This window comes from Triturus cristatus, chromosome 4_2 (assembly GCF_964204655.1).
Source record: "Triturus cristatus chromosome 4_2, aTriCri1.1, whole genome shotgun sequence".
Taxonomy (NCBI): Eukaryota; Metazoa; Chordata; class Amphibia; order Caudata; family Salamandridae; genus Triturus; species Triturus cristatus.
Genome location: NC_140586.1, coordinates 207,796,576 through 207,819,230, shown reverse-complemented (window position 1 = coordinate 207,819,230; position 22,655 = coordinate 207,796,576). Strand labels below are relative to the sequence as shown.

At 48.9% G+C, this 22,655-nt stretch overlaps 1 protein-coding gene across 1 annotated transcript in view; it reads left to right on the top strand.

Moving 5' to 3' along the window:
- Nucleotides 1-22,655, top strand: part of PHF5A (PHD finger protein 5A) — a 71,109-nt gene that overhangs the window by 7,864 nt on the left and 40,590 nt on the right. Inside the window, exon 2 of the mRNA XM_085601208.1 lies at nucleotides 6,842-6,865. Coding sequence (XP_085457334.1) covers nucleotides 6,842-6,865 — 24 coding nt within the window. The remainder of the gene's footprint in view (nucleotides 1-6,841; nucleotides 6,866-22,655) is intronic.

Below are 22,655 nucleotides of genomic sequence, written 5' to 3'. Positions count from 1 at the left end.
GGTTAGGGGTTCGAAAGTGCAGTTAAAATCTCCGCAGATAATAATAGTGGAGTTCCGGTCAATATGTTTAAGTTCATGTTCCAGAGCAACCACTGTCTGAGAGATCTGTCCACCCAAAGAACCTCTAGCATAAATGTTGAAGAGATCTAGGGTGGGGCCGCCATGCGTGCCTTTTATTGTCAGATGTAGCAGATCCGGGGAAACATTGTTATGGCACTGAACCTGCCAGTTGTGCTTGATGTTTATCCACACAAGGAGACCCCCGGAAGGGCGACCTTTCCCTGAGCTTATGGCCGGTAAGAAATATGTGCAATACCCTGATTTATATAACGGGGTTGTACTCCATGTCTCTTGGAATGCACATACGTCAAATGTGCCAATAAAATCGTGCCATTCCGGGATCAAAAGCTTTTTGGTGAGCCCCGCAACGTTCCATGACACAAGATTAAAAAGGGGCATAGGCTTTGCAGGTGGGATGGTAGACTGTGTGACAGGGGGCATCTCACAGGACGGGGAGGGCAGAAAAGAGGGGGACAAGCTTTCAGGGGCTGTGGTGATGTCGTTACGAACAACAGTGATCTGCTCCATAAGACAAACCTCGAGAGGAGGATTTTGGGCCAGTCAGTCAACCCTATTCAAGTTGGAATCGTTGCTGATAATCCTCTGTCTACCCGCTGGGAAAGCGTTGCTTGGGATCCAAGGCGGAATGCACCTTATCTGGATAGCAGAGTTGTCCGGGGCCGAGGTACGATACTCGAGGAGTACCAAATTCTCGGCCAGGGTACTGTTAGAAAGAGTAAGCTCAATGCAGTCAAATTGGCTAGTATAATGAGACAGTCTCCTGGCCTTGGTAATATCTTCTCGAATAATGGACCTACAGCCCCTGACATGCCTAACCCAGTGTATGGCTTTGTTTGTAAGGGAGTCCGCATTTTCGTAAGATTGGTTATTACTAAGTCTTGGTACCCCAGTCATATATACTACAGTTGGGTTAGACAGTGAACTAGCGAGAGTAGTATTGGGTGCGATATTGTCTCCAGGGCATGGCACAGACCTCTGGCTACTGGGTCTCACTGGTCCCATTCCTACAGCTAATGGTAGGATAGGAGTGGTAACTTTGTCAGTTCTCAGATTGTTTGCAGTATCCCTATTTGGTGGTATACTCCGGCTAGGAGGGAGCAGAGTAATCTGGCTAGTGAAGTTAGTTGTGGCATGGGATTGATCTTTAGCCTTACGAGTAACTGACAAAGGGCCTGTTTGGACGGTGGTTTGAGGTGCAAGTGATGTTGGCTCCGCAGGGCTACTGGATGTTGCAGGCTGCATAGGAGTTAATAAGACCCTCTTGCTCAATTCCATGACTATCTTCTTCAGGGATACTATCTCTGACAATAACTGGTCGATTTTTTGTTCCATCGAGACCCCATGCAAGACAGAGGTCTGAGCTTCGTTAGGGAGCGAGGGACCAGCCGCTTGACAAGCAGCTGTATCCTCCTCTAGATCTTCCAGGATAGCAAACCTATTTGAGCAAGTGAGGTCAAGCTGAGTGGTGGAAGAGAGAGATTCGGTGTCTGGTGTAAGACCCTGTGTAGCCTGTTTGTCTTCCTGATAGGACTCATGATTATGGACTATAGGAGTACGGGAAGCGGGTGCGTTGGAAGGGGCTTCCCTGGCTTTGGTAAACATGCTAGGGATCTTGCGAATGGAGAGACTAGGTGGCAAATCATTGGTCAAGTCCCCAATGCTAAGGGGAGCAGAGCTAGAATCCTCTAGTATGACTTGACAATCGTCCACAATAGCTTCAAGCCTATCTAGAATACAGTTGCCAGCAGCATGGTTGACTTTTTTTGCTTTCTTCCCCTTTTTGGAAGCATTACCCCCACCTCCTTCCATGGATTTCCTTTTAGCCATGGTAAAAACACAAGGGAAATGGAGGATAACAGCGATGCCACAGACCTGGGAACAGTGTATAATCAGGGAGCAGTATACAACGACAGTACTGATTTCAAATTCTCACAAATGGCGGTGTTGTATAGTATATTATGAGCCCAGGTTTGTTCTGGGGATGGAAGAATCTCGGCAATACAGTACCTTGGTGTGCCAGCTCGCAAGTCAGGGGGGTGGCCCAGCCCGGCCACTTCCGGCCCCGGACGGCCACAGACGGCCCGCCCTCAGCCCGGCGACGCCCGCGTGCGTCCCGCGACGCGGAGGCAACGGCGCTCTTTTGAACGCCGAGTGGCGCGAACACAGCGTCAGCGGGTCCGGTGGCGCACAGGATGCTGGGGAGTGTAGTCCGCCCCTGTCCCCACACTGCGGCCGCTGATGGAGATGGCGGCGGCGGCGGGGGACTGCAGCACAACAAGGTAGGCGGCGCTGGCGTGGGCAGCAGGATGGTGCTTCAAGAAGTGGCCAGAGTAGGTTGTTTGCGCAGCTCAACACCATGATTACAGGGTTCTTATGGGTGACCGGGAGGAGGAGGGTTGCCCTGGTCATTATGCAACGGCCCAGGGCGGAAGGGGGCCTTGCGCTGCCGGACCTCGAGGCTTAGTATCATGCGACGCAGCTTCAATGGTTCACAAAATTGGTGGCGGGTCGCATACGGCAACCGGAGGAAGTGGAGAGGACAGTTCCGAGTTGGCGCCTGTGTACTGTTGCGGGCGCTGCTGAGAGATGGGGAAATGCCGCTGGATTTGCGTGTAGTGCGACAGTGCTGGACGCGACTGACCAGGAGGGTGCGCTATGGAGTCCTGTATGCACCCGAGATTCCGCTGGGTATGTGCGAGGTGCTACACCATGGAGGGGACTGGAGCAAGCTGCGAACCTTGGAGGAGGCAGGGGTCATCTCAATCTGGGATCTCACCGAGGATGGAAACCTCCTTCCTTTCAATGACCTCATGGAGCATCATGATCTCCCGAGGGGTGACTTTCTATTCCATGCGGCCCTTACGGCGGCTCTAAGAAGGCACTGGCGGGTAGAGATGGTGGAGCCTAATCTGTCTCTCACTTGTCAATACATAGTGATGGCAGCGGGCACTTTTAAAGCGGTGACCTGTTTTTACCGGAGGATTACCCAGGACTTGCGCCAACCGTTGACGGCGCTACGCCTTAAATGGGAAGCGGATTTGGGGATACCCATTGCGGAGAAACCATGGGGGGAGGTTGTTGAGAGAGCATGGAAAAGCACTCGGAATGCGCGCTTTTAGCTGATCCAATACTATGTGTTACATAGGGCGTACTTAACTCCCGGCAAGATCAACGACTATTTTGGGGCGTCAACCACATGCCCCTCGGTGTGCTCTAGAGGGGGCAGGGTTTCTACACATGTTTTGGGACTGCACACAGTTGGACTACTGGCGAGGGGTGACAATTACCTTGACAACTGTGACGGAGAGGGAGATGGCCATGACACCAGGGGCTTGTTTGCTCCATTGGTTTCCACACTAAGACCAAGGTCACCAGCAAGTTCATTGATCTGTGGCTAGTCTTAGCAAAAAGGGAACTTACTACCCATTGGAAGGCGCGCAGTGGACCTGCTCTTATGCGCTGGCGCAGGGTGTTTGAGAAGTGGTCAGAGAGTGAAGGGAACTGCAGGCTACACCTGGCTAAGCGCACTGATAGTGAGAAATCAATGGAAATGGCTCGGGCGTGGGTGGCGCTCGTGGAACTACTTAAGCACCCAATTGACGATTGTGAGGGAGTGCCAGAGGGGCTTGGGGGGGGGCGCAGGCTGAGTGAGGCTGAATGAAACGGTGGGCACTTAACGGAGGTATAACAGGATGAGTTGACTTGGCAACAAAGACCTCTAGTGGTCCTGGACCTCGTTAGGATGCGGTCTATGTGGCAGGTTTCCTGGCGTGGTTTGCGGGGTGTTTAAGTGACCATGTGTGTGTCTCATTGAATCAACGGCATGCGGGGGGGGGGTTTGCCTTGGGGTGTTTGAGGACTGGGGGATGGGCGGGATTTAGGAGTTCTTATTTGAATGCCGCTGTTGGGCTGTATTGGATGCGGAGAATCGATGACCTAAGTGCTGTACTGGCCATCGGGAGGGAGGGGGGCCTGTTGACCACACACAGGGGCCTTTTGATGGGAACTTGGTTGCGGCTGGATCTGTGAGGACTTTAGGAATACTGATGACTGTATTTGCAATGTATTTTGTCTTCCTAACTGCTTCTTTGCATTGTCAATGAGATTGTTCCTCTGTCCTTTTGTTATTTTCTTTGAAAATAAATAAAAATCTGTTAAACATAAATAACAGGAAACCGATGTGGAAAATATGCCCATTTATAGTGCCCACTTGGTGTGGGCGAGGTTGATTGTGCATTTTTTTAATAATTCGATCTGGGAGGTGGGATTTCACCTCATGTAATGACGAGGACGAGTGGCACTAAGAGTAATGAAGATTGCAGGCCATTATCTGCTCATCGTAATGTGATCTCCCTCGTGGAAGTAGGACTCCGCCCTCATTTTAGAGTCCCAATAGGCTGACAGGTTTGCATGCTAATTTAGTGCGAGTAGGCAACAAATGGAGCCCTCCTTTGTTGGTGCTTTTTATTGGTCAACCTGATTAAATTAAGTTTTAGTAAACGCCAACATTTTCACGCCTATGATCTGCAATTTAAATGTATCCGCATTGTTTATTGCCCCCAAAATATTATCAAGTCCTACATAAACAACTGGATTGCAGCAAGTGCTCAATCAGTTGGAAATTTATTGAAATTGTAATTTCCATTTCAATCAATAATCACTTTATTTCGGTCCGTTTGACCTTAAAAGTACATCTAAAATGGCATACACTTCATTTGCTTTAAAATCGATATAAATAGAGAGAGAGAGAACAAGATTGAATACATACAATAAAACGGTTGGATAAAACATACAAAGGTGCAAATATGAAATATGGTGCAATCTATGCAGGCGACTCAACAAGTGGGAGAAACGGATCTTATGAGGCAATAAATTAATCAAGGATGGAGACCTTTCCATTTACTAATCTCAGTAAAATCAAGATTGTGAGATTTGCCAAATCTAACAATGGATTATCATGGAAGTACTAGGCTGAAATCTTAGTTATTGTTACAAAATAAAACTACTGTCTGGCCATTGATGGATCTTTGTTTTGGAGACTGATGCTTGCTATGAAAAATACTATATCTAAATCTCTTATGAGATCTTTTGAATCTCTAATAATAGCTTAATATTTGACCCACAACCTTTTTGATTCACTTGACGAGATTGAAGGTGAGCCCCTGAAGACTGCAACTAACGTACAGTTCCATTTCTGCTCAAACCATTTGCCTGGAGTTGGCCTTTTGCTTTGCTAAAGCGAGAGCGTTCACCAATTGTTGTGATTCTTTGCTGAAGTTCAAAGAGCAAATAAAAATAACCTGCTGTCTTATTTAGCCAAAGAATCCTTTAACACATGGATAAAAATAATACTTGGTTGAGCTGAGGGCGTGAGCTTTACCATTATCTTAACCAGTGTACACTACTGCAAGAACTATAATGGGCTGGTCATGCTAGAAAGATATGAATTGTTTGAAAATGGAAGCTACCATGATTTTTACCAGCCAAAATTGAATGTTAACAACTGCCAACGTATTTCAAAGCGTTCATGACACGAGAGTTTAGATGTGTTTATGTGGTGCTTCAGTTGAAGCAATTGCCGCTAATAAATTTCTTAGGAACGTGGTATAATATTCAACCTGAAGCCAGAGCCTGGGAAAGCTTAGTATGTGAACTGGCGGCGAATGAGCAGGACATCATTAGTGGGGGCGGGCACTCCAAGGGTGGCAGAGCCTGAACAAGAAGATGGACGATCAGCCTAAAACAGTCAGAAGGTCTATCATTGTAACTTACGGTCTCTGGGAGTCTCGCGCACGAGAACCCAGTAGCATGTAGACACCACCGCCTGTTTTACTAAAGCGCAACTCAAGGGGGGAGGGGGGTTAGTTTTGTTTCTGCGGGAATGTTGGTTACAATGCACCAGAGAATGTCAATGGCACGTTATGTACACCGGACGCTAGATTCAAGCCTCAGAATGAATGTGTATGTCAGTACTGTATAAATGCCAATAAAATATGGTTTTATTCAACCTGAACTTAAGGTACTATAGATTTTGTGGCATTTAACCTGAATCGTTTTAACATATTGTGGTTAACTGACCAAAGATATGATTTTGTAGTATCTTCGTGGGTAGTGTCTACCATCTGGCTTTCTCGCAGACTGTAGAAATACTTTTTAATAAATAGCTTTCTTCTTAAATCTTATTTTATTTAAACATTTTCTGGTTTGTATTTGAAACTATAAAATAAATCTTTTGTAATTCATTAAGAGTAGGCAACCACTCCAGGACTATTTTTTTGGTGAGCGCTAAATTAGTGAGAGTAGGCAGCCTCTCCATTGCTCCCTTCTGGGTGTGCCTTAATTTATTCAGATTACGCAACAACACGGGCACTCGTTTAAAAATGTGTGATAAATTGGTGGCAGTAGGCATTCACTTCAGTGTCGAAGCATTCAGCTGTGGTGGGATTTGCCTTTACGAGTCTGCGTTACTTTAGTTGTTCTGTAGGAGCACATAAACGTAAAGGGGGAAACAAACACAATGTACCTCACTTTTAGCCTGACCCCATGTTGATTTCTTTCACCCTCACTCCATATGGTAAAAGTGAGGGAAGGTAGTGTATTGTTGCATGTACATAAGTGTGACAGAAGGAATGGCATCCAATTGTTACTTCTGAGGGAGAAGGGGGTTCTGTAGAATTCACATGGAAACCCTAGCTAAAAATAGATATTCTAGATGTTGCAAATTAAGCCACTAACTTTTTTTTCTCCCTTTTTCTTTCAGCTATCGGACGCCTTTGTGAGAAATGTGAGTATTTTTCAATAGGGAAGAGGGTGTTGGAGCACATGGAACTCCATTTCGTTGCTGCAGCCTTGTGATGACTTCTACTCATTGTGCTTCAAAACCAGCTCCTCTTCTTTCTGCTTTTTTACAAGTTTGGCAATACCAATGTTGTCCTTGCTATCTTTCCTATCACTGGGCAATTTGAAGCATCTACACATGGCACTTCACAACTTGAATAAACCTAATAACAGACCCAAGTCGTGCACAGTTATCCAGGACTCCTTTATTAAAAATCCCTTAAGTACACATTAAGCTATTAGTATATTTCAATGATGCACAACTTTGCAACTAGCAACACTATAACACTTCCTGTTTCCTTAACCTTTCCCAGAGATTTGCCAGTGCTGCCTCCTTTACCTTAGATAAATTACATATGAGACACAAGGTGACCCATCTCTACATACATGGTAGCCCTAGTCCTGAGCAGTCCATTTCTATTTGTGGATCCTTTATAAAGTTATACACAAACAACCCTTCTCTCTAAAGAGATTCCACCACTCGTGAATTACCTTAATCGGGTCTCGCAAAATATACTCTCCTGCTAGCTATTGCAAATTAAATTTTATCAGGTCAAACTATTTTTAGCACCTACTAGTCCCATCTGGCGAGTAAACTTAGGCTGGAAAGTAACAGGTGTTCTGTAATTCAGAAAGTGAATGAGCAATAAAGGTGCCATTAAATCTTGTTTTTATCTTGACACAGTTGCTGTCTGTTCAAGGATAAGAGGTCAAATGTCAGTTTGTCTTTAACTAATTGCTGCTTGGAAAAATAGGTTTATTTTCCTCTTACTAGAGTTAGAGGTTTTTGTCATATGAGCGGTCTGAAGATGTCGGTTATTTTTCCTAACACAACATTTATATAAATAGCCTGTAAATTAACATTTCAAAATATATCGGGAATTACAAACACAATTTTTTTTTTTTTAAATTAAGAAGTTTGATGCAAACAGAGTTAACCCCTTCGCTGCTAGGCCTTTTCCCCTCCTGTGCTAAGCCTTTTTTGGGCTATTTGGGGTAGTGCGCGCTTAGGCCCCTGTAGCTTTTTGACCACAGTAGGTATCCACGCCAAATTTGCGTCCTTTTCTTCCAACATCTTGGGGATTCTAAAGGTACCCAGGGTTTGTGGATTCTCCTAGAGGGTTCCCAGAAATTAGTCAAAATACAGCAAAATTTTGGTTTTTTTGTGAAAAATGGGGAAAAGTGGCTGCAAATGAAAGCGTCTGGGTTTTTCTCTGCAAATGATATCAAAAAAGGGTTTGTGGGGCTGAAATCACCATTTCTCCAGCTTTTAGGGAATGACAGATTTTTGTCAGAAATCCAACATTTTTTACACAGTTTTGACATTTTTCTGGGACATACCCTATTTTTGCTATTTTTTGTGCTTTCAACCTCCTTCCAGATAATGGTAGAAATGGGTAGAAAAGCAATAATGGATCCTGGAAAGCTATACATTTTTGAAAAGTAGACAAAATTCTGAATTCAGCAAGGGGTCATTTGTGTAGATCCATCAAGGTTTCTTTATAGAAACTAACAGTTAAAAATAGGAAAAATTAAAAATTTGTTGAAAAAAGCAGCCTTTTGAGTCAACGTCTTCACCTGTAACTTCTTCGAATTATGACATCTCTTTGAAAGCAATGTACCGTTACATCCGGTGGACCTTCCTGGTTGTGGAGATATATAGGACTTGTAGGTTCACCAAGAGCCCAACGAACACAGAGTAAAAAACTGAGCAGCATTTTGTAATGTTTTGTTTTTTTGTTCCGGGTATATAGCAATTATTGTGGGAAAATGTATACATGGAAAAATCGGTATGAAAGACACCTATGTATTTCTGAAATGGGAACAAATTACAGAGTTTAAAAACAGTGCATATTTGCACATTTTCGAAATTGGGAATACTCCTACTTGCATGACAATTATTAGTCTTTTTTCAAAATGACTTTTTTTTTTACACAATGTCTTTCATTTGGAAGGGAGAAATGCATCAAAAATCATTAGGTAATAACAGTTGCTTTACAAATCTGAACTACCCTAAGTCTCCCGATTAAAAATGGTACCTCACTTGTGTGGGTAGGCATAGTGCCCACGACAGGAAGTGGCTCAAAACTCACTTTCACACTGAAAATGTACACATTTTTTGCGAAGAGTCTAGCTGTAGTTTTTGAACCCTAGCCCTGCCGGCACCTAGGGAAACCTAGCAAACCTATACATTTTTGAAAAGTAGACACCCAGGGGAATCCAGGATGGGGTGACTTGACTGCCTCCCACCATGGTCTGTTACCCAGAATCCCTTGCAAACGTAAAAAATTGACAAAAAAAACAAATTTTCCCCACATTTCTGTGATGGAAAGTTCTGGAATCTGCGTGGATCCACAAATTTCCACCCACCCCGCGTTCCCCAAAGTCCTACGAGAAAAATGGTACTTCACTTGTGCGGGTCGGCCTAGTGCCCGCGACAGGAAACGGCGCAAAACGCAACGTGGTCACACCTCAATTTTGCAGTGAAAAATGACTCTTTTTTGGCAAAGTGACTAGCTGTCGTTTTTTTTTAAAATAACTTTTTATTAACAACAAAATATGCAGCATTACATTGGTCATGACACATGTATAGCACCGACATAGACGGAATACAGGTTGGGTATATGAGACAGTGAGCACTGCATTAATGACAGCCAGGTCAAAGTCACCCCCAATCACGGCACATTATAGAGGTGTTTCTCGACCCCGGTAAGGTACAAGGGAACCCCCCACCCATCAGCTTGGTTAGATTGCTCCAGGCGCTCAGGATGATTCCCAAACTGTCTAGTATGGCCTGTCTTTCTCGTCGGAGTTCTATTGTGGGAGAAATGCAGATGTCCCCCCGATATTTATTCCATCGTCCCCATTTGTGATCCCACTTTGCTGGGCAGCCTCGACCCTTATAGACGGGTTTCTCCGCCACCATTGAGAAATCCATATCTTTGGCCCATGCGCGCAGCGGTGGAACAGCGGCCACACCCCACTTCTGAGCAATATTCCTTTTAGCTGTGACCCAGCCCAACGCCGCCCACTCCTGCTCCGTTTGGGTGAGGTCGGTATCATCCCACATATTGAGCAGGCATAGCTGAGGGGAGGGGGTAATCGCCTTACCAATGGCTCGCGCCATCTGCCGCGTGACCTCCACCCAATATTGGTGTACTGGGGGGTATGCCCACAACATATGTATAAATGTGCCAACTTGATGACCATTCCGCAGGCAGTATTCATCAGGACGCCTTCCTATTTTGCACAGCAAAGGTGCATTGAAGTACACCCGGTGCAGCACTTTGAGTTGCACCAGCCGGAGTCGCATTGGTATCGCCACCTCCCGAGGGGAGGCCAACGCATCTTTCCAGTCTTCGTCAGATAGGTCACCTACATCTGATTCCCATCGGGCCCGAATGGTCTGCATTGAGTCAGTGCGATTGTTAATTAACTTTTTGTATGTTAAGGAGATAGCCCTGCGGTCCATTGGATCCAGCAGCAGTCTGTCCTCCAAAGGCGAGTAATTCCGAAGAGAGGAATCCGCGGGCAAGGCGCAGTCGATCGCATGGCTGATTTGTAGATAGCGAAAGTGCTCCGAGGGAGCCAGCTGGTACTTGAGTTGCAGCTCTGCGAATGTCGCCAATTTACCCTTACCCCAGACGTCCCCCACCTTAGAGATGCCAATAAGATCCCACTTATCGAATCCCGCGCAGGTGCTCAGCCGGCCCTGACATTCAGGTTCCCAGAGCGGGGTGGCCTTCGTCAGCCGTCCGCACCACCCCATGCGCCTCTGGAGCTTATGCCAGACCTCAACCGATTCTTAGGGTTGGAGTATAATGCCCGGCTGTACCCTCCCTTCCCCATGAGCCAACGGTCCATTCGAAAGCTGGGGTCGTCATATGACCCGAACACCCACTGGTTAATCGCAGTCGATTGCGTCGCTTGATAATAAAGGCGTAGATCCGGCAATCCAATCCCGCCGTCATACCAGCCCATAGTCAATTTTTTCATCGCGATACGCGGTGTACCAGCCTCCCACAACAGCCCACGCAATGCCGCATCGATCTTTAGGAAATAGGACTCAGGGATCGGTATGGATGTATTTTGAAGGGCATAGAGGAAAGGGGGAAGAGCTAGCATTTTGAAAAGGGCCGCCCTTCCCAGGAGGGTAAGGGGCAGTGTTTTCCAGTGAATCACATCAGATTTGAGCCGCCGCAATGGGCCCCCCAAATTACGCTCGTGGAATAGTGCCGAATCCATTGTTATGAAAATGCCCAGATATTGAAAACCCTGTAGTGCGACCGGTATATTATATCCCCTAGGGCTAAGCGGCGGGTCACCCCAGGGGGATACATCTGGGATTTGGACCAGTTGATCTGGTACCCAGAGTGGGCCCCAAATATGTGAAAAATGTGTAGCGCTCGACGAATCGAGCGTGCAGGGGAGGCCAGGTACAACAGAATATCGTCCGCATATTAAGATATGCGATCTTCGTGATCCTCTGTCCATTCGAGGCCCCTGATTTAGGGTCACTCCGGATCCAGACCGCGAGCGGCTCCAGCGCCAAGGCGAAGAGGAGCGGCGACAGGGGATAGCCCTGCCGCGTGCCCCTTCCGAGAAAAAAGGTTGACGAACGGTGGTTATTGACCGAGACATGGGCCGTGGGCAAGGTATACAATAATCGAATCCACCCTATCATCCGGGGACCCAACCCGATACGGACCAGGACAGCGAAGAGGTAATCCCACGCCACCGTATCAAACGCCATCCTCGCATCAAGTGCAAGTAACAACACCTCCTCTCTGAGTGTTTCCGCCCGCCCCAGGAACTCGACGCAGATTACGCGCGGTATTGCGGCCAGGCATAAAACCGGACTGATCCGGGTGGATCAGGGCCGCTAGATAAGGAAGCAAACGGTTGGCCAGCAGCTTAGCCAGGATTTTGGCCTCCACGGCGATCAAGGAAATGGGTCTGTACGATGCGCACTCATCTGCTGGCTTGCCAGGCTTGCGTATCACCACTATTGTGGCCTCACGGATCTCGGCAGGGAGAACGCCCGTCTCATAGCACTTCTTATACAGGTTGAGCAGGTGGGGCGTCAGCGTTTGAGTCATAGATTTCACTAATTCTATCGGGTATCCCGTTGGGCCCCATGGCTTTTCCGGAGCGGGTATCCCGGATAGCCGTCTGAATTTCATCCGGCGAGATGTCCGCCTCTAGGGACTCTCGATTTTGCTGGGAGAGACCTCTCACGTCTATGGTGGCCAGGAGGGCCGCCGCCCAACTTGCCTGCGAATCTTGTGGCGGGGTATATATTTGCTCATAGTACTTTGCAAATAGCTCTGCAATGCTTTGAGGGTCGGTGATCAGTTCACCCTGCGGTCCTTTGACCGCACCCACCCAGTCCGCTGCCAACTCTTTACGCTCTAGCCAGGCCAGTAGTTTACCAGTGCGTTCCCCCAGCTCATAAATTCTGTGTCGGGTGGCAACAGATCGTCGACTGGCCTCTTCACCGAGCAGTTGTTTATAGTCCCGCCTCTTAACGTCAAGCAACTGTTGGGTCTCGGGGGTTGGGTTGCTTGAGGTCTCTTGCTCGAGCTGTAGTATCTCGGTCTCCAGCTCACTGACCCGTCTCCTACGTTCACTTTTGTGTCCCACCATCAGGGACAAAGCTCGTCCCTTGATGACTGCCCCGTACGCGCCCCACATCGTTATCGCCGACTCCACCGATCCCACATTCTCCTCAAAGTAATTATCCGTGTCGCAAGGAATCTCTGATATGCGGTATTTTCAGCAGCCACGGCTGGATCCGGATGGGGCCAGGCTGCCGCCCCATGCTCACTCCAAAGTAAGAGAGTACCGGGGAGTGATCAGAAATCCCCCTCGCCAAGCTGGAGGAACCAGTGAAGTGTTGGATATACTGCGCTTGAGTAAACAGATAGTCAAGTCGAGAGTGACTGCTGTGCACTCCAGATTGGAAAGTGTAAAGCGTGTCTCTGGGGTGTAACCACCGCCAGATGTCTACCAGGCCGAAGGCGTCCGCAAAGTCACTCAGTCGCGAGCCCCGTGGGTCCCCCCTCCGCGGCGGAGAGCGGTCCACCGCCTCGTCCATAGTCAGATTAAAGTCGCCTCCCATCACCACCGCCCCCTCCGGAAGAGTAGTCCGGATTGTCCCCACGTCCGCTAGGGTCTGGCGCTGGAGGCCGGGCGGCGCATAAACTGAGATCAGGTGGACGGCCCTCCCCTCCCAACTACCAGAGCAAACCACATATCTACCTTGAGGCTCAGTGTGAGTGGTGTGGATCACATAGGGGCAGCCCTTTCTCATGAGATTCCCCACCCCCCTGGATCCCGAGGTAAATCCAGAGTGTGCCACCATACGATACCCCTTTCGGTCCAGGGCCTGACAGGAGTTACCCATAAGAAGCGTTTCTTGGAGCAGTACCACGTCTAATCTATGGCGGTGTATGTACTGTTGCTCTATGCTCCGTTTAATTTTGTCGCCCAGCCCGTTGACGTTCCAGGTCATGAGATTAAGTCTTTGAGCCATAGCCACTAGAACTTGAGAATAACCTGCAGGATTGCTCGGGGCTAGCAGCACACAGGGGCCTAACTTCCGGTACCCACAATAACCGTGCCCGCCGCCCCTCCCGTAGACAGCTGAGACATGATCAGAAATCGATAAGCGATTAGTCTGTGCCGTGCATTGACCAGTGTTGCTGTGTGTACCTGCTGCAAAAAACCAATAAATAACAACCCCCCCCACCAACTCAGTCCAAGAAACTACCCCTCCCTCCCTGCTCCCCTGCCAAACGGGACCACAACCGCCCGCTTCCCCCAACATGCAGAGTGCCTGTCGCCCCCCCATACAACCTACGAGGAAACTTGTCTTGCCCCACTCCCATCGCTCCGACTGTCAACTTTCAACAATCCTCCCCTCCCCCCCCCCCATCCTACGTACCATTAGTCACTGTAGTCAATTTGACCACTGCTTGGACCGCCAGAACCCCGCTCCACCCCATGGCTGCGTACTTGAGTCAGACTCCCCCCGCTTTCCCCCCCCCTCCCACATCACTCCATTAAACAGTACTTGAATAGACCCACAGTGGAGAGGAGGCCATCAATATCAGTGTAGGCCCAGCTTACGCCCATCCGATGCCTCCATGGGAGACCCCGGTGGCCGCGCAAAGAGCGTCCTGCCCCCCCGGCCCGGGCGTCATAGATACCTTAAGTAATATCCCCATGCGGGCAGCAGTCCGCCTCGTGGACTTTCAGGGGAGAGGGTACTGTGCGGCCAGGATGGATCTCCTGCCGTATTGTCCCCGTTCCAAGTTAATGTTCTCCCGACTGGCCAGGAGCCCCCGCAGCGGAACGGTCCGGAGAGCGTCTCTGCTGGCGCCAGTCATCAGTTGCATCCGCCGCCGAGGGGCCCCTAGCCTTCCGTTTGTCCACCTTGCGCCAACCCTCCAGCCAGTCCCAAGCGTCCTCCGGGCGCGTGAAAAACCACGTTTTGCCATCGGCCTCTACTCGCAGCTTCGCCGGGAACATCATTGCGTACTTGACCTCCTGCCCACGAAGGGCCTTTTTCACCTCAAGGAAGCTGCGCCTCTGTTTCTGGACCCGCAAGGTGAAGTCCGGGAAGAACGTGACTGCGCTGTTCTCCACCGTGACTGGCGGAGCTGCTCTCGCCGTCTGAAGGATAATGTCCCTGTCACGGTAGTTGAACACTCTGGCCAGAAGAGGTCTGGGAGGGGCCCCCGGCCTAGGGCGACCCCCCCCCCCCCGGCACCCGATGAGCTCTTTCGATAGAAAAGCACTTAGAAAGTCCCCTTGGCTGTAAGTGGGTGAGGATTAGATCTTCGACAAAGAGGTCCGCTGCCTGCCCCTCCGCCCGCTCCGGAACACCAATAAGTCGGACATTATTTCGGCGCATCCTGCCTTCATAGTCGTCCAGCTGCCGGGCCAGTGTCTCGTGGGAGGTGCGCAGGTCATTGATTTCACGCTTGAGGAGGCTGGTTTCGGCCGACGGTTCTTTAGTGGTCGCCTCTACTGCCCCCACACAGTCTGCGATCTTTCGCACGTCCTCGCGAATCAAGCCAACATCGGTGGCCACCGTATCAATCCGGTTCTCCAGGGAGGTCTTGACTGCTTTAATAGCGTCCAGGAGATCTTTATTTGTCGGGTTACTTCCCCCGTCCGGGGCCGGCGTCCCAGCTCGATCACCTCCCTGCTGCTGGTGCCACGCAAATTTCTCCATCTTGGCCTGTGTCGTGGGTTTGTTGCTCCGCCCGGACGGCATGATCGCCCCCAGTGGGTTCACCACAGCCCGGGTGCTCCACCCGGCCTGTCGGTTTTCGCAGGCCGCTCCCCCGTCGCCATGGCGCCCCCTCCGGTCCCAAGATCCTGGAGTGGACCACCGCAAGGGCCCGTCACCACCCTCCGCGGGACCGCTTCACCTTAACCGGGTAGTCGCTCCCCCGCCCGGCGCTCCCACACGTGGAAACTTGATGTCGATGGTCGCAGGCCGGCCTCTAGGCCCCGTCACTCCGTATGGCCACCCCTCGGTTCCACTGGCCAGCCATCCAACAGCACGCCCCGGCAACCGGATCTCTCTCATCCGCAGCGGGGGGACCCCGAGGGCTCTCCAGGTGGTCCCACGCCCCACTCCCCGGTGAGTGCTTCAGTCCCGTATGGGAGTGCTCCCCTTACCGACTGCGCGGCGCTCCTGTCGTCCGCCTCAGCTCTCCACCTTCACTCCACCATAGCTGCGAGGGGAAGTCGCACCCGCACAATATAGGGTCTCTAGGGCGTCATGGGGGGCCAGCAGAATCACCCGGGACACGTAGTTATTCCGCTGGAGGCGTCTCTTCGCACCCGGCCGACTGGCCGCCACCACGGTTGCGCTGTTCCCGTCAACCTCCTGGGTCGCGCCTCCTTCAGCTGGCACCCGATGTGGTCGTGCCTCTCGTTCCCCCGCCTCAGCGTCGCGACGTTGGCCCCACCGAATGCTTCGTAGCCCTCTTTGCCAGCGCTCCTCCACCATCAGCCACGATCCGGCCTCTCCTCCGGGCCCACGACTCCGCTGGCCACTCCCGTTAATGGTGGCCCCACGTCCACTCTCACCGTGCTTTTCTGCTCTGCTGGGGCCTCCGATGGATCAGGCCGATCGAGGGGCTTCTCTGAACCAGTCCTCAAGTCGCCCAGGGCACTCCGCTCCCGCTCATTCAGCAACGGAGATCGTAGGCCGCAGCCGCGGCCTCACGTAGTCGCCGCGGCCGGAGAAGCCGCACCTCGCGGCTGTCCGGGAGCCCAACCGCTCCCGCAGACCGGAGCGCTGTCCCGGTCCCACCTCCGATCGTCGTCAAACTTCACCAACCGGACCGCGGGGGCTCCAACAGCACTGGCGTCCGCTCTCTGCTCGGGTGGGGGACCCCAGGGCCCAGTATTTCAGGATTTTTCGGGAGTGGCGCCGCAGAGCTTCGCTACTGCGCGGCCATTCCCGTCGGCAGCTAGCCACGCCCCCTAGCTGTAGTTTTTTAACCCTAGCCCTGCCGGCACCTAGGGAAACCTAGCAAACCTATACATTTTTGAAAAGTAGACACCCAGGGGAATCCAGGATGAGGTGACTTGACTGCCTCCCACCATGGTCTGTTACCCAGAATCCCTTGCAAACGTAAAAAATTGACAAAAAAAACACATTTTCCCCACATTTCTGTGATGGAAAGTTCTGGAATCTGCGTGGATCCACAAATTTCTACCCACCCCGCGTTCCCCAAAGTCCTATGAGAAAAATGATACCTCACTTGTGTGGGTCGGCCTAGTGCCCGCGACAGGAAACGGCGCAAAACGCAACGTGGTCACACCTCAATTTTGCAGTGAAAAATGACCCTTTTTTGGCAAAGTGACTAGCTGTAGTTTTTTAACCCAAGCCCTGCCGGCACCTAGGGAAACCTACCAAACCCACGCATTTCTGAAAACTAGACACCCGGCGGCTTCCAGGGAGGTATGGCTTGCGTGGATCCCCCAACGTTTCCTTGCCCAGAATCACCTGCAAACCTCAATTTTAGCTGAAAAAATCACTTTTTTCACTCATTTTGGGGTGGGAAAGTTGTGGCATCACCGGGCTCACACTAATTTACCACCACCCAGCGTTCCCCTAGGTCTCCCGGTAAAAATGGTGCCTCACTTGTGTGGGAGGCCCAAGTACCCGCGGCAGGCAACGGCCCAGGAGCAGAAACGGCAAATTATAAGACAGGGGGGCAGAAAAGTCTTATAAAAAAAAATCACCCCCAGGAAGCGACCCTTGCCTAAGGGGTCGCTTCCTAATACTAAAAAAGACATCCCTGGTGTCTAGTGGGCTTTTCTGTCCCCCACCCCCCCTGGGAGCGGAAACGGCTAAATATAAGACCGATCTGCCCCCAGGGGGGCAGAAAAGTCTTATAAAAAAAAATCACCCCCAGGAAGCGACCCTTGCCTAAGGGGTCGCTTCTGAAAACACAAAAACACTTCCCTGGTGTCTAGTGGGGCATCCGTGCTCCACGATCGCGATGGTGTGCGCAATCGTGGAGCAGGAATGCCCAGCATTGAGACATCAGGGGAGAGCAAATACTCTTTCCTCTCCTCCCGAGGCATCCCAATTCACCCCCCCCCCCCCCCCCCCGCCACACCGGAGCGAAAAACCTACCTGCTCCGTTGGACGCGCTGGAAGAAATGAATTCCAGCGCGTCCAACGCTTCCTGATGACGTCGGCGCGCGCTGTCAGGGGTCATGTATAACCAATATGTGACTAGATTGGTATAATATATGTAAGAAAAGTTTATTCTATTAAATCAAACGAGTTTTGTGTACAGCATAAATGCAGAACTGGTACATTTGAAGGAGCTCTCATATGTAATAAAGAAGAAAATGGCAGCTCGATGAATTAAAATATTGGCCCACGATCACATCATTTCAAACCAGTTCATGGCTAAAGAGTATTATAAATGGGTTGAGTATTATTATTTAAGTCACTAGACCTGCAGGTCTAGTAACACTTTTATGATTTTTCTAGGCCTGCCTTCACTGCAATCTCCCTTTTCAGTCAGATTCTTCACCCTTGCCTTCCACCTTAAGAGCAACTGGTCCAGTGTGTGATTTGCTGAGCAGTCCCAGAGAGTCCCACTATTGTGTACCAGGCTGCCATCTCCAACAAACCTTGGCATCACTTACTCTTCCTGTTTGCATTTCAGTGTATGCCAGTAGTCACAAGAGTGCAGAGAGGTTGTATCATTCCATGCATGTGAAATGGTACATAACTGTTGAATCTATATGTAGAACCACTGGAATTATGCAATTGTGCTACAGCAGCGTTTTTGCATAATGATAGATTTGCGGCATTTGCCTCCAAATCCATCATCTGCCGCGTAATCTACAGATTTTAATAACAAAAGAAAATGGTTTTCTGCTCAAATGGTTCAAAGTTACTGAAAACGCAGCATCGTTTTGCGTAAAGAAAGGCCCTTTGCAAAGGTTGACTAGTCACCTTTCCGTTGCTTATTGCTATATTTGGGTGTTTAACAGGCCCTAATGAGGTACAGCTAATGCCCAGACTGTTATTTAAGTGTAAAAATTAATAAAAGTTGTCTTTTTTGCCACATGAATTACTCAACCATAGCACATAATTTGCCCCTACCCTGCCACTTAATTCTAGTGGCCCTGCCTATATGCAGTGCCTGTAACACTCTGAGATAATGCCATACCCCTGTATTGATTCCATTAGCACTCGCAATGTATTTCTATAAATGTCTCTAGCTAGATGCTAAAAACATAATGTCAAAATAAAAAATCAAGATTACCAAGGCTGACCTTGTGATTTACCAATAATCCAAAGAATTGATCTAATATTGCAGCAGGAACGTGCCCTTGAGAAATGCTTATCTATCATAGCCTACAGACATGTCTCGTGCCCTTTAGATTTCTATAGATTTTCTTCTACCCTAACTGAAATGTTTAGGTCCAGTTCAAGTGAAAAACCCTTTCGTATCTTGCCGCTTCCAGTTTGTAATTCTCCCGCGTCACACCCAGCCAGTCTCCAGCACGTCAGCTGTTGGACAAACAAACTTTAATTTAAATTTCACTGACTTTCAGTCACCCCACTCTTAACATTACCACCTTCTACACTTATCATTGACTTGCGTAGTGCCATCTCAGAACCTCCTCTTGGGACAAGAACATAAATTCCAGTCGGTAAACATCGTTTACCAAGAATACTTTACCCCGCAGGAAATTACAAGATGGTCGTTACAACGACCGCTTTGTAACAACGCATACTATTACTCACCAGGTCCGAACAATGACTTGCGGAGGGGGCAGAAGGTGTTGGATTTAAAATCCAACATATTCCCTACTGTTGCATATACTGGAGTTGGAATAGTATAATTTACTATTCCAACATTCAGCGTACCCCCCACCCCAAACAAGTCGTTGTTACGACTTTTGGGGTAATGGTATGCGTTGTAATTCCCTGAGGGGGAAAACCATGTGGAAAAAAGAGGTGTATTCATTCCAGTCTGCTGTCAACACATTCCAGCCTACTTCTTGAAAGTGTGGCTGTGCTCACACCTCTAGTGGAACTCTGCTGTCATGTGAAGATGTGCTTTATCAATGCGTGATGACCATAAGTATCTCTTACATGAGTGTTGACCACCCTGTGACCCTCCCAAGGCATTTTGTGTAGCTTGCCAAGGACCTGCCAGTGTGTTTCTCCTGTGCACTGTGATCGGCCATTCAGGCTTGCACTATTGTATGTTCTTTGTGCACCGTAGAGCTTAGCATCCTCTTGCAGAGAGGCTTTTGACTTTCTTGCAGCGCTGCCTACCCACAAATGCTTTACTTCATATATGGTGGTTCATTTTGTCTGAGCACAGGTAGAACCTCAGACCTTTATGCCAGACCCCATCGGGGCAAAGAGTCACTTTACAAATTGCATGTAGCTAAAATGAGTTATGAAAGACTTGGAAAAAAAATGTTTTCAAGCTCTGTGTACCTGTGTGATATGTAGGTCTGTCTGATCAGCATAAAGATCAGAATATTTTTCAGTGCAATTAGACCAATAACCAGTCATGTAGGAGACAATACAAAGCTTTTTTGTGTGTACTTAGTACAAAGGGGCCCATTCCAAGTTGGCTGGTAACTGGCAGAGGAAATACCAGGGCTGGTGTTTGATTCCACCTGATTTCTCCACTGGAGTTACCATCCATAAAGAGTTAATGGCGATTATGGTGAACAGTATGCAGTACCTGGAATTGCCAGGTCCATTGCTGCATGGTATTTCAAATTCTGGGTTACTTTTTTTCTTTTTCTTTTATTTTTTTTGCGAGACACCTGCAATTTATTGTATAAGTCCAGCCTCTGTGGGCGTAGTCTCCTGCCCAGCGGGCATATGTGACAGGCATTATGGTATTTGCAGTTCACACAGTAAATGATTCCCCTGTGGATATTGTTTTTTTTTTTTTTTTTTCTGATTTCAAAGACCTTTATTGTATCATTACAAATTAACACAGCACCATACCTACAACCTCACGGGCCGGCTGCATTCAATAAAACCTGTCAGTTACTCTTGCAGATATACACAGCCATTTCACCGACAACCCGGAGGCCCGGCGGCAAGGTTCAGTAACATAACCTGTTTTCCATCGCTGCTTGATACCCCGTAGTCCAAGGTCCATACCTGTTTTTTTTTCCTTCATTTTCTAGTAACAGTGAATGTGAACTTGGGGTCTGGATGTCCATAATCGTAATACTAAACAGAAATCCGTGATTGCTGTAATCTAGCCAGGCATACAACTGTGGTTACATACATAACAGGTCCATAGAAATGACAGCCCCCTCGAACATGACAGACCTCCGCTCGAGAGATCCTGAAAATGGTTCATCAATAAAGGGCCATATATCGAGGGGATATTCAAGCATAACAGCAGTGTCGAACGTGCCTCCCATCCTGGTGGTCTATCTTCTATGTCGCATATTGATATATTTATACCAGCTCTACGTACCCCTATAAATCTTATGTCATAACCCTTGCCCTGCAAACAGGCTATCCAACTCCCCCTCATCGTCAGCGCTTCAATAGTCACAGTACATCGTCCTGATGGAGCATCTTATTAAATGTACAATACTCCCATCCATAGTGACTCATCAGCACAGCAAACCCGTATAGATCTACAACTAAACATTTGTGATATCTGTAGGGGAATGATCCTGTAATCCCATATCCCTGTCTGTATCCACCTCTACCTGACCTCCATCTCCAGATGAATTGGTATTGGCTACCAAGTATTCCCTTAACGGATCCCATATGTCCCTGGCCCTACTGCTCAATGGTTGTGTATCGGCATATACTGTATTCTGTTCTTGACAATATATTCAATCATTTATCCAATCCTTAAATTTCGGTGCACGGCCCCTCCCCCATCTACAAGCAACCCTTCGCTTCGCTAGTAAAAGTGCAATATTTCCAAACTTCCTGCTCGACTTGGGTATCTGCATAGTATATCCTAGTAGCATAGTGAGCGGGTCCCTTTCAATCGTAGCACCCAACTTAGCTTGTAATGCTGTGTGTACCTGCGTCCAGTAGTCAGACACCCCTGGACATGTTCAAGCCAAGTGTAAGAAGCCTGGTCCTTCCGAGTGGCATCGCTCACATCTGTCATTATCCGTTAGGTGGAACCTCATCTTTTTTTCAGGCGTGTAGTACAGTCTCTGCAAAAACGTATAATGGATAATTCGTTGCCTGCAGCTGGCCGAGATCTTGGAAGTGAGCTCACAGCAATATGCCCACTGAGCCTCCGTTATGTCCCTGCCGATATCAACACACCAGTGCTTGAGCGCTCTACACTCTCACCTTGCTCTCGGATGCTACGGTATAAGTGAGAAACTAGATGCCTTCCATCCGCAGATGTAAGCAGAACTTGCAATGGCAGCACTGTTGCAGGTTCCTCCGGAAACTGTGGTATAACAGCCCTCAATCCCTGACGCAGCCGGACATAATAAAAGATTTCTAGCGGTGTAGGTCGAAAGCCGTGAAACAATTGTTCCCGCGTTTTGAACTGACCGTTCACAAATAGGTCGCCCCAGGAGCAGATTTTCATCTTATCGCACATCACCCGGAACCCCCCCTCCTGCAACATGGATAGTCCCGGATGATAAACTAGTGGCAACGTTGGTGCATACAAGAAATCAATTGGTATTCTGCGTAGTAACCGCTGCCACGCATCTATCGTGCACGTTACCGAAGTAGCCGGCGTCTCTATTGCACTTACTGGGCCATAAATAATGCCCTTCAGTGGAAGAGGTCGAGCTATCCAGTCCTCCACAGCCAGCTGCGGCATGAATGGCGTAGGCGCAAACCAATGGTATGCGAAATGGGCTTGGTCGCTCAGATAATAAACTAGAAAATCTGGGACATCAAATCCCCTGCTGATATATGGCCGGGTAATAATCGACCACGCCAATCTCGGTTGCTTGCCAGCCCAGAACAGCCGTAACAGCTCAGAACGTAGTGTTTGAAAAAAAAACGCACCTGGATAGTACGGGATATTCTGGAACAAGTATAAAAATCGAGGTAAAACCACCATTTTAATTAGTGAAGCCCTACCAGCCATGGTGAAAGGTAAAGAAATCCACCGTGTAACATCCTCTGCCAGTTTAGTGATTGCAGTGCCATAATTCAGTCTTAACGTCTCCTCCTTCACCATCGATATCTGGATCCCTAA